Source organism: Rhinopithecus roxellana, chromosome 17 (assembly GCF_007565055.1).
Source record: "Rhinopithecus roxellana isolate Shanxi Qingling chromosome 17, ASM756505v1, whole genome shotgun sequence".
Taxonomy (NCBI): Eukaryota; Metazoa; Chordata; class Mammalia; order Primates; family Cercopithecidae; genus Rhinopithecus; species Rhinopithecus roxellana.
The window spans coordinates 111848257-111860532 of record NC_044565.1 but is presented as its reverse complement, the minus strand read 5'-3'; the positions used below and the strand labels follow the sequence as shown (position 1 = coordinate 111860532).

The following is a 12276-nucleotide window of genomic DNA, read 5'->3' as shown; positions in this document are numbered from 1 at the left end:
TTTGGTAATTTTGCCAGTGTTTTTACTGTTTTTGTGGAAGAATGGGTTTACAGAGGTCCTTACTCCACCATTCCAGAAGGTCTACCTCTGGTAAGAGATCTTTTCTAAAAATCAGGCTTTCTAGATGTTACCTAATAAGGTAGTGTTCACTGGAATTAGAATTAAAGTACTGCCTTCACCCTGAAGCTATCTGGGCATAGAGGGGAAAAATACGACACTTAAAAGCATGAAAATACTTGCTTTAAGATCCATAGAAATCATTCCAAAGTATTGGGGTGACTGGAGGCCCTTGGTAAAAGTCAGTGGGCTACTGGGACTCACACAGGGCCCCTGACAACCATTCCAGTGCACTCTTGGGACTTTCCCCTGGGAGATGCCTTTTCCAGGGAAAGGGAGCTGCCATTTTTGAGTCCTTCTTCTCAGTTAGAAGTTGCATATTCATGCTCCTCACAACTTACTAACAAGAAAATTATCCTATTTCCATTTTACAGATGATGAAACTGAGGCTCATGGAGGTCAACTCACATGCCCCAGGTCAGAGCACTGGTGGGTGGCAGTGAGGGGATCCCACTCCAGAGTGAAAGGTACTCAGGTGTCATCAAATCCAGCATCCTGACCCTCTGTTTGGCTATGCGGTGCGCAGAAAGGCAGTGTGTGGAGGTGCCTATACTTTCCATTTTGGGCACAACAGGTTTGGATTCCCTTCATGTAGCCCTCTCCCCCAGGAGTGGCCTCCCCAGCAGCCACACAGCAGGGAACAACAGTAAAGTCATAGGCACAGCTTGCCCCTGCCAGACACCTGCTGAGGTGGGCTCCCAGGCCAACTCCTGCCTGCAGTCAGGGGCCAGAGCCTCAAGGCAGTGACCCAAAATCAAGGGTGGCAAGGGCAAAAAGTCTGGTTGGGACTTGAGGACTAGAATTATAAGATTACCCCCTTCATGTGCTCAGTCCATGGGCCCGAGTGCCCAGAGGCCCACCCAGGCCACCTACAAGCCCAGGTTGTGGGGAAGACAGAATGGCATGTCCCCAAATGCTGCATCATCCTGAGCAGCCCACAGCTCCTGCTCCACTCCCAGACTGCAAGCAAGAGGATACAGGCACTACAAAATCATTCAGGAAACACAAACTTTATTTTGATATCTCAGAAACTGGCAAGGAAATTACCACAGTGACAACAATACATGTTCACGTTATAAATCATCTTCAGATGCCTGGTCTCGCTGGGACCTCGCGCTCACCCTCAAAGGGAGGCAGGGCGGGTAACTACAGATCCACCCTACTGGGGACTTGTGGGAGGCAACCCAGCTTCCACGTTGAACTTGACGCATTCTATGTAGATACCTCCTGCTTCGAGTCCAGGTTCTTCAACACCCAGGAGGTACAGGGCTTCACCAGACACGACAGATACCTGAACTCCTTCAGCTATAAAACACGGGATTGGGCCACCCTGTCTCTAAACAAAGCACCCCATCAGAAGGATAGTTCTGGCATGGACAGAAAGGGGTTTTTCCTTGCTCTCCTGTTGTGAAACAGGTGGAGGGAGCAGACAGCACCTCCCTGCCTTCCTCTCTCTGCCGCACCTCTTGCTAATCAGCCCTTCTGACTCTTCCCCAGAAAGAAGGTAGGGCTGCGCCTCCTTCCTCTGCAGGGACTGGACTCAGATCTAGGCCTGGGCTGCCACTCATACTGGGAAGCCTCCTCTCATGAACCTTCCTCAGTCCTCAGAGCAGGAGGGCCCTGCGCGGGGGCTACCGCCTCGATCTGCCGGCGGCACACAGGACACTTGGCCGTATCCCTGAAGACCCGCCAGGCGCAGCATCTGCAGAAGTATGTGTGGCTGCAGGGTACAAGGCAGGTGTTGGCAGCGTGATAGAAGCAGATGGCACACTCCTCTCCTGGTGTGGCTGGAAGAGAGAACAACACAGGTCAGGACGCACGGGGAAAGGGGCGGGCAACCCACTCACAATGTGACCACAGAGAATGACAGAGAAACATGTAGCTGTATTTTGAAGAATGTTACCTCATGAGGAAATGCGTACAGTGTGATCAAGTGAAAAAAAGGGGAAGAAAAATATATATATATATGTACACACACACATATACATATATAATCAAATTCCAATTTAGAGATGGAAAACAAAGCACAGAGTAGTCCCTGTATATACACATGTCTATATCGGTGACCGAAAATACTGGGAGAAAATCCACCCAAGAGGTCGTGGGTGATTTTTTTTTTAACTTTCCTCTTTATCCTTTAATCTTTTTTACTTTTTAGAGACAGTCTCACTCTGTCACCCAGGCTGGAGTGCAGTGGTGTGATCACAGCTCGCTGCAGCCTCAGTCAGCTGGGCTCAAGCGATCCTTCCACCTCAGCCTCCCGAGTAGCTGGGACCACAGGCATGCCCCATCACATTCAGCTAAGTTTTGTACTTTTTGTAGAGACAGGGTTTCGCCATGTTGCCCAGGCTGGTCTCAAGCTCCTGGGCTCAAGCGATCCTCCTGCCTCAGCCTCCCAAAGTATAGGGATTACAGGTGTGAGCCACTGCACCCCACCTATCCTTTCATCTTTATTTCCATCGGCAAAGCATTTACAATGAATGTGGATGACTTTTTAAAGCAAGAATAACACTGTCTGTTCATAAAAGTGCTCTTACAGCTCACAGAGTAGGCCAACGCTCTCAAAGGCAGAGACACCAGGTTGCTTTTAGGTTTCCAGTAGGCAGAGCCAAATCTTTTGGCCCAAAGCCTAAGAGAGACTTGAAGGAACAACCAGGACATGGGGCTTCTCCCTCCACTCCCAGGTGCTGGATTCCTGGGGAGTCCCTGCTGCTTGGGAAGGCACTCACCTTTGGGCTCAGGCCCAGCCTTGTTGCTGAGGTTCCACGGCATGGCTGTTGGGAGCTGGCTGGCTGTGGGATCTGAGGGAGAGAGAGAAACTCAGGTCCAGGACGGCAAGCCCAGGTGCCCCCATTCCCACTCCTGGCCCCGCAGCAAAGTGTCCAGTCTCCTTTCTTTCCCGGGTTACAATGCTGAACCCCCATCCCCGAAGTTGAAGACCCTGTCCTGGCCATCCCTTCCCCAGCTTAACCCAGCTGAGAATCCGAGAATCCTTGGGGCTGGAGATCCTTCCTCCTGAGCCACCTTCCTTCAGGCCCCTCTTCTTTGCCCTCCAGCCACTACCCGAGTGGAGACCCTTCGCCTAGCCACATTCCCAACCCAGATGGGCATCAACGTCTCCCAAGAGCCTGGACGAACACAGGTTCAGGGCTCCACCCCAGATCCAGCAAATCACGCGCTTCAGGTGTGAGGCGCTGGCAGCTGTGACAAATGGTTTTAACAAATTTGCTGGTGTGAGGTGGGGAGTGGACCACCACCCAGCCCAGGAATGCCAACGTTTCTTGTTATGGGTATTACTGCCTCTCCATGCTCCCCTGAAATCCACTTTCTTCTGGGGTGGCTAGAGGGATGGCTCTCCTTTCCCCACCCACTGAGAGGCTCAGCTTTCTCCCTACGGGCACTCTCCATGCACACCTCTAGTCTCACCTGTATGTTCCCTTTGCTTGCCACCTTTGTCTCTAGTGAACTCCTATTTAGGCTGCAAAGCCCAGCCCAAATGTTTCCTCCTTTGTAAAAGGAGGTGGGCACTCTAATAGGTGTTTTGGTTAACAGATGGCGGGAATGCTGGTCCTATCTGCTTGTCATTCTTTAGGGACAAGACTGCCCTCCCTACCACTGGGCCTTGTCTATCTGGTGTCTCCAGTGCCCATCTTCACAGCTAACACTGGGCAGGGCCTGAGGGAATAACTGAATGTGAACGTTCTTCCTGTGGCTCTGGATCGGTGTGGGGTGCCACTGGAGCCCCCGTCGCCCCACCTCCCCTGCGGGGTCCCCACGGTCGCCTCACCCAGCAGCTCGATGGCCTTGGTGGTCCCGTACACGTCCATCACGGCCCAGAGCGGGGCGCCCACGGGCACACCCTCACGCAGTAGGAGCCGGCAGCCTGCGTTGACCTTGGCGAAGAGGCGGCCGCGGCGGTCCACCCAGAAGCGGACCACGTCCCCCACGAGCGCGCAGCCCTCAGGCAGTATGGCCGCCCACGTCGGGCTCTGCTCCTCCAGGTCGGGGCACACGAAGGGCGGCAGGCTGGGCACGGACACGCACGCGGGGTCCAGGCGCGTGAAGCCCACGCGGAGGCCGCCGCACCAGCCGCTCTCCTCCCGCAGAAGGCGCAGCGCCACGCGCTCGCCCAGGCGCACGGGCCGCTGGCTGAACACGATGCCGTCGTGGAACGTGGCTTGCCTGTGCGCGGTGCAGCCACGCGTGTCCAGACGCACCTGTGCGCCCTTGGTCTCAGCATGGAAGCGAAGTGCCTCTCGGGGCGCCTTGGCGTCTGTGGGTTGAGGACGAAGAGTGTCAGTGCTAGCCGGGTCTAGACCCACCAGCTCCCCAGACTGCCCCCAGTATCCCAGAGTCCCTGACACCTGAGAGCCACCTTGACCTTTCCCTAGGGACAATTTCCGTCTCTCTCGGTTCCTGCAGAGATGTTGTGAAAACTGTAGGAACTGATGTCTATTTGTGCTCTGCCTGCGACCAATCTAGTAGTGGTTATTATTATTCAAGAGAAAGAGTAGGGTTAGTCAGGCACAAATATCTACACGTCTGTTATAGATGGTTTTGTTTTGTTTTGTTCTATTTTGTTTTCAGAGATGAGTTCTTGCTGTGTTGCTCAGGCTGGTCTTTTTTTTTTTTTTTTTTTTTGAGACGGAGTCTTGCTCTGTCGCGGGGGCTGGAGTGCAGTGGCCGGATCTCAGCTCACTGCAAGCTGCGCCTCCCGAGTTTACGCCATTCTCCTGCCTCAGCCTCCCAAGTAGCTGGGACTACAGGCGCCCACCACCTCGCCCGCCTCGTTTTTTTGTATTTTTTTAGTAGAGACGGAGTTTCACCATGTTAGCCAGGATAGTCTCGATCTCCTGACCTCGTGATCCACCTGTCTCAGCCTCCCAAAGTGCTGGGATTACAGGCTGGAGCCACCACGCCCAGCCCCAGGCTGGTCTTGAACTCCTGGCCTCAAGTGATCCTCCTGCCTCTGCCTCCCAAAGCGCTAGGATTACAGGCATGAGCCACTGCACCCAGCCCATACGTTTGCTTATTCTATATGCACCTAAAAATGATGGAAGTGGAGACAGACAGATTTGTTGACTGTGGTCTGCTCCAGGAGGCCGTCTGCTATTCCCTCTCTGCTTGTCTCTCTCGTTTTCCCACGGGGAACTGCATCACTTGTGAAGACCATGGCCCCCAGCAATGGTGACGTCCTTGTCCTGGGAGACAAAGGGGCCTGGCTGCTCCCCACATGGTATGCGTGCAGGCTGGAGAGGGAGTCCCAGGTTAGTCCCTCAGAATCCTGGGTGAGGTCAAGCCTGGCTCTGGCCTGGGCTCTGAAACCAGGGGACTTCCCGTAGGACTCTGCCTGGTGGTCAGGAGTGGAAAGCACCTCACTGGGCAGCCCTTCCTCTCCACTCAGCCTGCAAGAATCTCGTGGGGATTCCTACCTCAGAACTGCCTTAGCCAGACTTGCCCCTCCCTTCCTGGCCCTGCTCTTTCTGGCCTGGGGGAGGGAGGCTGGCTGGCTGTTTGCTGTTGAAAATAAAAGGTGAATTCAATCAGAACTTAAGCCAGACCCCAGCCTAAGGAGCAAGGCCACTCCCCTCCCAGATCAGGTCACACTCCCCTGGCAAGGCAGGCACTCTGACCACACACAGGTTTTCACCCTCTAGCAGAGCCCAGGGTCAGGAGGTTCCATCTGACCAGGCACCAAGACACCTTTGCAGTGACAGTGACTCTGTCCCTGACTTCCACAGGCCAAAGGTAAGCCTACCTGCAGTGACCTTTCCCCGGCATTAGGGACCAGCGCTCACCGTGGCCTTGGGACTCTCACAGAGACCTGTGTATCTGCATTCACCCACCCCTCACCCGTGCCCCACCCATGCCTTCCCGCAATGCACTCATCCCTCCCCATGAATCCCAGCAGGCCTGCCCAGCTCCCCGTGCCTCAAGGCTGCACCTAGGCAAGGAGAAGTCCCAGAGCCAGAACACATGGAGAGCTGGAGCCAAGCTGGGGACCCTGACATCAGTGAACCTGACCTTGTGCCCATGGTTGAGGCTGCTCCATGGAGGGCAGTGGTACACCGGCTGCGCCATGCCTAACACCCCCATTCCAGACCTGCCCTGCTGCTGGCCCAGGCAGATCACTGTCCTCCAGGGCCCAGCCTCCTCACCCACAGACAGCAGTGAGGTGCATGTCCAGCAAGGCCAGGTGTCTCGGGACACCTGTCTGGAGTCCTGTTCACTGCCTACCTGGCCAGGCATGGGGCTGGGGGTGCCAGGGCAAGCAGGGGTTCTTGGCACAACCAGCCACAATCTAGGAGGGCAGAGGCCAGCCCTTTGGCTGGGTCACTGCCCATCCCTGAGGTGGGAACTAGAGAGAAGCCCTGGACTGGGCTTGGCAAGAGCCTGGAGCAATGGCCCTGGATGAGGGGCAGTGCCAGAGATGGTGGCCGGCATCTGAGCCCTCTCTACAAACTGCCACATCCAATCCTGCTGCCATCCTAAGAGGCACACAGTGGGCAAGTGGCTGGCCCCGGCCCACAGCAATCAGGGGCAGAACTAGGGTCAATGAGGAGTTCTCCCAGCCTCACCCAGTGCAGCCTCTACGGGGAAAGAGGAACCCCTGGGGTCAGGGGAGCTGGAGCCCTGACATGCTCAGCGCCATGGGCTTAGATGGGAACCAGCAGAGATGAGCCCATCCTGGTTGGGGATGGAGTTTCCACCCTACCCTCTAGGCAGGTGCCCGGGACAGAGGCTGGCTCCTGCAGGACTGGCTCTGGGGGACAGGGAGGGGTGGAGGACGGGAGGTGACCTCAATGCTCCATTCACTTCCTGGATGAAGTAGGGAACTGGCTGGCTGGAGGCGGTCCAGGGAGGAGGGGAACTCCCCCGGAATGGCCTTAGGGTTGCATGGGGCCCTGGGAGCCCTTGAGAAGCAGGCCTTGCCCTGAAGAATAATCTGACAGTTTGCAAAGCTCCCCGATCCCTGCCTCAGGAGCCTTTTCAGCAGCCCTGTGTGGAGCTAAGTCCTCATGTCACCAGGGCTGGTGGGTGCCAAGGATATGCAGTGGCTGCACAGGTCACTCCGCAGCCAGGGCACCTAAGCAGCCTCCTCTGTGCTGCTCACTCAAGCTCTGCCCCCTACCTCGGGCAGCTCCCTGGGACCTGGCAGGGCAGCAAAATGTCCCTTAGGGCACAGCCTCTCATCTGTGAAGACTCGGTCTGTCTGCATGGTCATGTCAGCTATTCACTGTGCACCACCAAGGCTGAGTGGGGCTGAAACCCACCCTCACCCCATCAGCCCCGCAAGGGCCCGCAGGACCGTGTCCTCCTACTTCACACAGGGCTCTGTGCCTGGGCCTGGAGCGGGGTCGGGGTGGCCTGACGGGTGTGATGGCCACCTCCACTCCACCTGCCTCCTCCCACGAGGCCTGCAGGGGTCCTCCCACACTTTGACCTGGGCAACCCGGGACACCTCACTCCCAGGGTGGGGAGTGGCAGAGGTGGGCAGAGGCCACATGTGGCTCTCCAAGCAGACCTGTCCCCAGTGGCTGGGCTGGCACAGGATCACCCTGGTGCCCAAGCACCCTCACACCTAGAGGCGCCCGCTCTTTCTGTGGGTCCTGTTTTCAGGCAGGACCCTGAACTCAGAGAAGCTGAGCGCCCTGCCCATGGGGGATCTCTCCAATTACTCCACCCGCCCCGGGGTCCCCACTGCTGAGGGGGTGGACCGCCTGCCGGCAAAGCAGGGCCTCTGGGGTGTTTCTACTCCGGGACAGGTAGACTCAGAGTCTAGATTCTCCAGGGTCTTGGAAGCTGAGTGGGGCAGGGGCGGCCGCTTGCTCAGCGAGAGCCTCCAGGCATCTCCATCCTCACCACTCCTCCAGGTGTCAAGCCTTTCAGGGTGCCAGGCACCCACAAGCACTTTGCAGCCTCTTTTTCTCCTCACCCCGCCTCGGGGGAAGCCCTCAGAGCTTGAGAAGGCTGTGCTAGTCATCTGTGTTTTTGCAGCCAGAAAGTGGGGGATCCCAGCCCCGCTCCTGGCCGCTGCACTCCCACGCCACCTCCTTTCAGGCTTGCCATTTCCCTGCCAAACAACATTACTGTGACAGCAGCAGTAGCTCTTGGCACAGCCAACTACCAGTCTGTGAACCCGTGGTGCCCACCAGGGGACCAAGGGCCCTGAGCCCAGGCTCCCAGCTCCTTACCTGGGAGGGCAGGTCCAGAGATGCCCAACTCCAATCACTGGTGGTAAAAGACCAGGTCCTCTATCTCCCCCGCACATGGCCCTTCCACTACTGGACACCTGTGGCCTCCGGTGAGGCTCGCAGAGAACCTTTGTGCCTATCACTCTTTTGATTTGTGTGTTTGATTTTATAAAGATCCCCGTAAGCCAGCAGGCATTGTCTCCAGCCTGGAGATGTAGAAACTGAGGCTCAGGGACAAAGTGACTTGCCCACAGCTCAACTCGGCAGAACTGGGACCCCACCAGTCCCCTAAACTTTACAATGACCACATCTGTACTCCAGCAATAACACAGAGCACCCCTCCTCTACCTGTACCCCCAGTCCAGAGACCAAGCTCAGGGCTCACAGGAGGACTACTCACTGGCCTCGAAGCAGAGCTGGGCACCCATCAGTCTAAGGTCCTCGGGCGTAGGTCCCCAGGTCTAGAAGGAACTGCCTGGAGAAGTCCAGTGGACAGTTTACCAAAGATTCAGCAGGTCTGCTTTTTATGGGCCAGAGATCACGTTACAAGGTTGATGATTAATTCGATGGTGCTGTCATGTGTTACTATATCCAGGGGATTTCCCAGTGATTTATCTCGACTTGCAGCAGACCTGCTGGAGCTGACCGGCCTAAGAGAAGGAAGCAGGAATGGGGGACAGGCCTGGGTAGGTCTTACAGTAGCCTTGTTTCTCACTTCTGACCAATCTCAAGCTGGCTGTGCATCGTAATGGTCCAAGCATGTTAATAAATACCTATGCCCAGCCTTGCCCCCAAAGACTCCAGTTCCACTGGCCTGAGGTGGAACCCAGGCATCGGGAGTTTATGGAGCAACCCAGATGATTCTAATGTGCAGCCAGGGTGGAGATTCGCTGCTGCAGACCCTGGCACACAGAAGGGACTCAATCTATGTTGCTGAAGCAGACTGAATTGCGTTTGCTGTATCCCAGGACCTGCGAAATTGTGCACCTCCCACAGAGAGGAGGGGTAAAGCAGACAGAAGAGGAGAGGAACTGACGGTCCCTCCAGCCTTACTAGAGCTGGAATTCCACTTTCCCAGAACTGCCACAAAATGCAAATAGCCCTACAGACGGTCACACCAAAGGTCTAGCTCCCAATGTGTTAGCACTGGAAAACAAGTCAAAGGTATTCTAGCCCCTTAATTTTTATTTTGGTTAGGAAAACTGAGGCTCATGGAGGGAAGGTGGCTTACTCTAACCTAGTGCTTCTCACTCACATTGCAACATACTCTCAAATCTCCTGGGGATCTTGTTAAACTGCACATTGACTCAGAAAGCCTGGGGCCCTACCTGAGGTATGTGGACTCAACTTTTTTTTTTTTTTTTTTTTTTTTTTTTTGAGGCGGAGTCTCGCTCTGCCACCCAGACTGGAGTGCAGTGGCCGGATCTCAGCTCACTGCAAGCTCCGCCTCCCGGGTTTACGCCATTCTCCTGCCTCAGCCTCCCCAGTAGCTGGGACTACAGGCGCCCGCCTCGTCGCCCGGCTAGTTTTTTGTATTTTTAAGTAGAGACAGGGTTTCACCGTATTAGCCAGGATGGTCTCGATCTCCTGACCTCGTGATCCGCCCGTCTCGGCCTCCCAAAGTGCTGGGATTACAGGCTTGAGCCACCGCACCCGGCCTTTTTTTTTTTTTTTAGACAAGGTCTCACTGTCATTCAGGCTAGAGTGCAGTGGTGTGATCATGGCTCACTACAACCTCCAACTCCCAAGCTCAAGCGATCCTCCCACCTCAGCCTCCTGAGTAGCTGGGACCACAGGTGCACCCCACCATGCCCAGCTAATATTTTTGATATTGTGAAGACAGGTCTAGCTATGTGGCCCAGGCTGGTCTCAAACTCCTGGCCTCAAGAAATTCTCCCATCTCGGCATCTCCAAGTGCTGAGATTACAGGCATGAGCCACGGCACCTGGCCAAGTGGACCCCACTTTAGGTGGCAAGGGCCTGGTGGGTTTGGAGCCTTGTGAGTGCCCTGACCCTCAACCTGTGGGCTAAGCCCCTCCCAAGACCCCAGATAAAGGCCACAGTCAGTGACTGCTCAGCTAAGGGATGGCTAGTGCCAGGTACGTGCTCCACCTTAGTGCGGGCTGCCTTGGGTGGTTCCCCAGAGGGCTGGAGCCGTGCACCTTGTTAATAAATCACACTCTCGTGAGAGGTATGTATGGCATCTTATCAGGGAATTCAACTCTGAGCCTCAGACTGTGTGGAAAGTTACCGGGCAAGCTACGGCCCTCAGGCCACCCAAAGCCAACAGGCTGGGGTGGTTTAGTTGCATCAGAGGGACCTTGGGCCATGAGGCATCTGGGGGGCAGAAGGGATCATTCTGAGGAGCTAAAGCCTGCCTAAAGCCCCACATCCAGGGGACAGGCATGCCTGCCACACACTCCATGTTTGTTTACTGAACACACTGCCAGGGTTCAGGACATACCACCCCGAAATATGGCACCTTGGCATTTAAGAAAACAGCAGAAGCAGGAAGGCCTCGCTCACCTTCCCTTCGCCCAAATCCCCTGAAGTAGGACCATGAAGCCATAAGACCCATCCTTACCTCTGAAGACACAGGGACAGAGAGAAGAATCTGAACAGGCCTGGCCAACTCTCCCCAGTTTATTACCCCTTCCCCCTTCAGCCAATCACTTCTCCACAATGCCCACTCTTCCTGAAACCAACGCATAAAAATACATGTCCCCATTTCTTTGGGTCTTCACTTCGGAAGGCCCCTGTGTCATGTAACATTTACATGAAATAAATTTGCGTGCTTTTCTCTTGTTGACCTGTCTTTTGTTATAGGGGTCGTAGCCATGAACGCAGCAATGGGTGAGGAAAGATTATAGTTTTCTACTTTTCCTCCCCTGCACAATGCTACCGTTCTTTTTTTTTTTTTTTTTTTTTTTTTTTTTTTTTTTTTTGAGATGGAGTCTCCGTCTGTCACCTAGACTGGAGTGCAGTGGTGCGATCTCGGCTTACTGCCACCTCTGCCTCCCGGGTTCAAGCAATTCTCCTGCCTCAGCCTCCCAAGTAGCTGGGACTATGGTGCGCTCCACCACGCCCAGCTAATTTTTGTATTTTTAGTAGAGATGGGGTTTCACCATGTTGGCCAGGCTGCTCGATTTATTGACCTCGTGATCCACCCACATCGGCTTCCCAAAGTGCTGGGATTACGGGCGTGAGCCACCGCCCCTGGCCCGGAATGCTACCGTTCTAAGTCCAGAACTTATTCCATAGTCCTCATGGCAACTCCTCGAAAAGGTCCTGTTTATTGTCATCATTTCCATTATACACGTGGGGAAACTGAGGCACACGACGGTTACGCAGCTGGTTCAGCTCACTAGGCATGAGGTGACGGGCTGAGATTCAGCCCAGGTATCGCGGCTGGAGACGGTGTGCCTGGGCCCCTCCACCGCCACTCGCCGCGGAGACTGGGCCTTGGGAAGCGCTCCCCAATTAGCAATGTCTCCCCCACTATACTGCGCGGGCACAGAGCAGGAGCTTTGTGGACAGGCCTAGCTGGCAGCGGAGTGGGAGGTGGAGGCTGCCCCGCTGCAGACCGCCCGCGCCAGCCTCGCCAGCCCCGCAGCAAACCTTTGCTCGGAGAGGGGCGGGCGCGGGCCCTGGAGCGCTGGGCGGCCTCGGCCGGGCCGGGACTGCGGCGGCCTCTGCTGGCGGCGGTCGGTACTGCAGGAGGCGCCGAGGGCCAGAGAGCCCCCAAAGCCGGGAGGGGCGCACCCGAGGCAGGTCCGCGGCGCTGCGGAGGCTCTCTGCACCGCAGCTCCCACGCGCCCGCATCCCGGGGTGGGCGGTAGCCACACTGGGACCCCTCCGCCGCAGTCGGTCCCAGCGTCTTGCCTAGAGCCCGATCACTACACCTGTCTTCACTCAGGTCATCTCTCAAGACGCCGCCCGCGCTCCGGGAAGAGCTGGGCACGGG

At 55.9% G+C, this 12276-nt stretch overlaps 1 protein-coding gene across 1 annotated transcript; it reads right to left on the bottom strand.

The window, feature by feature from the left end:
• Positions 1-1108: 1108 nt before the first annotated feature.
• On the bottom strand, positions 1109-8839 carry NEURL3 (neuralized E3 ubiquitin protein ligase 3). The gene is made up of 4 exons (XM_010362084.1): positions 8713-8839; positions 3905-4390; positions 2847-2918; positions 1109-1904 (listed from the first exon to the last, which is right to left on the bottom strand). Exons 1-4 carry the CDS (start codon positions 8738-8740, stop codon positions 1702-1704), a joined length of 789 nt encoding a protein of 262 aa, XP_010360386.1. The 5' UTR covers positions 8741-8839; the 3' UTR covers positions 1109-1701.
• Between the last annotated feature and the right edge of the window lie 3437 nt (positions 8840-12276).

Excerpts from the sequence above, each read along its gene's own strand:
- NEURL3 (XM_010362084.1), bottom strand. The coding sequence starts at position 8,740 with ATGGGTGCCCAGCTCTGCTTCGAGGCCA. Across the intron at positions 4,391-8,712 it reads CCAGCTCTGCTTCGAGGCCA|ACGCCAAGGCGCCCCGAGAG; the intron begins GTGAGTAGTCCT and ends CTCAACCCACAG. Across the intron at positions 1,905-2,846 it reads GGCTGGGCCTGAGCCCAAAG|CCACACCAGGAGAGGAGTGT; the intron begins GTGAGTGCCTTC and ends TCTCTCTTCCAG.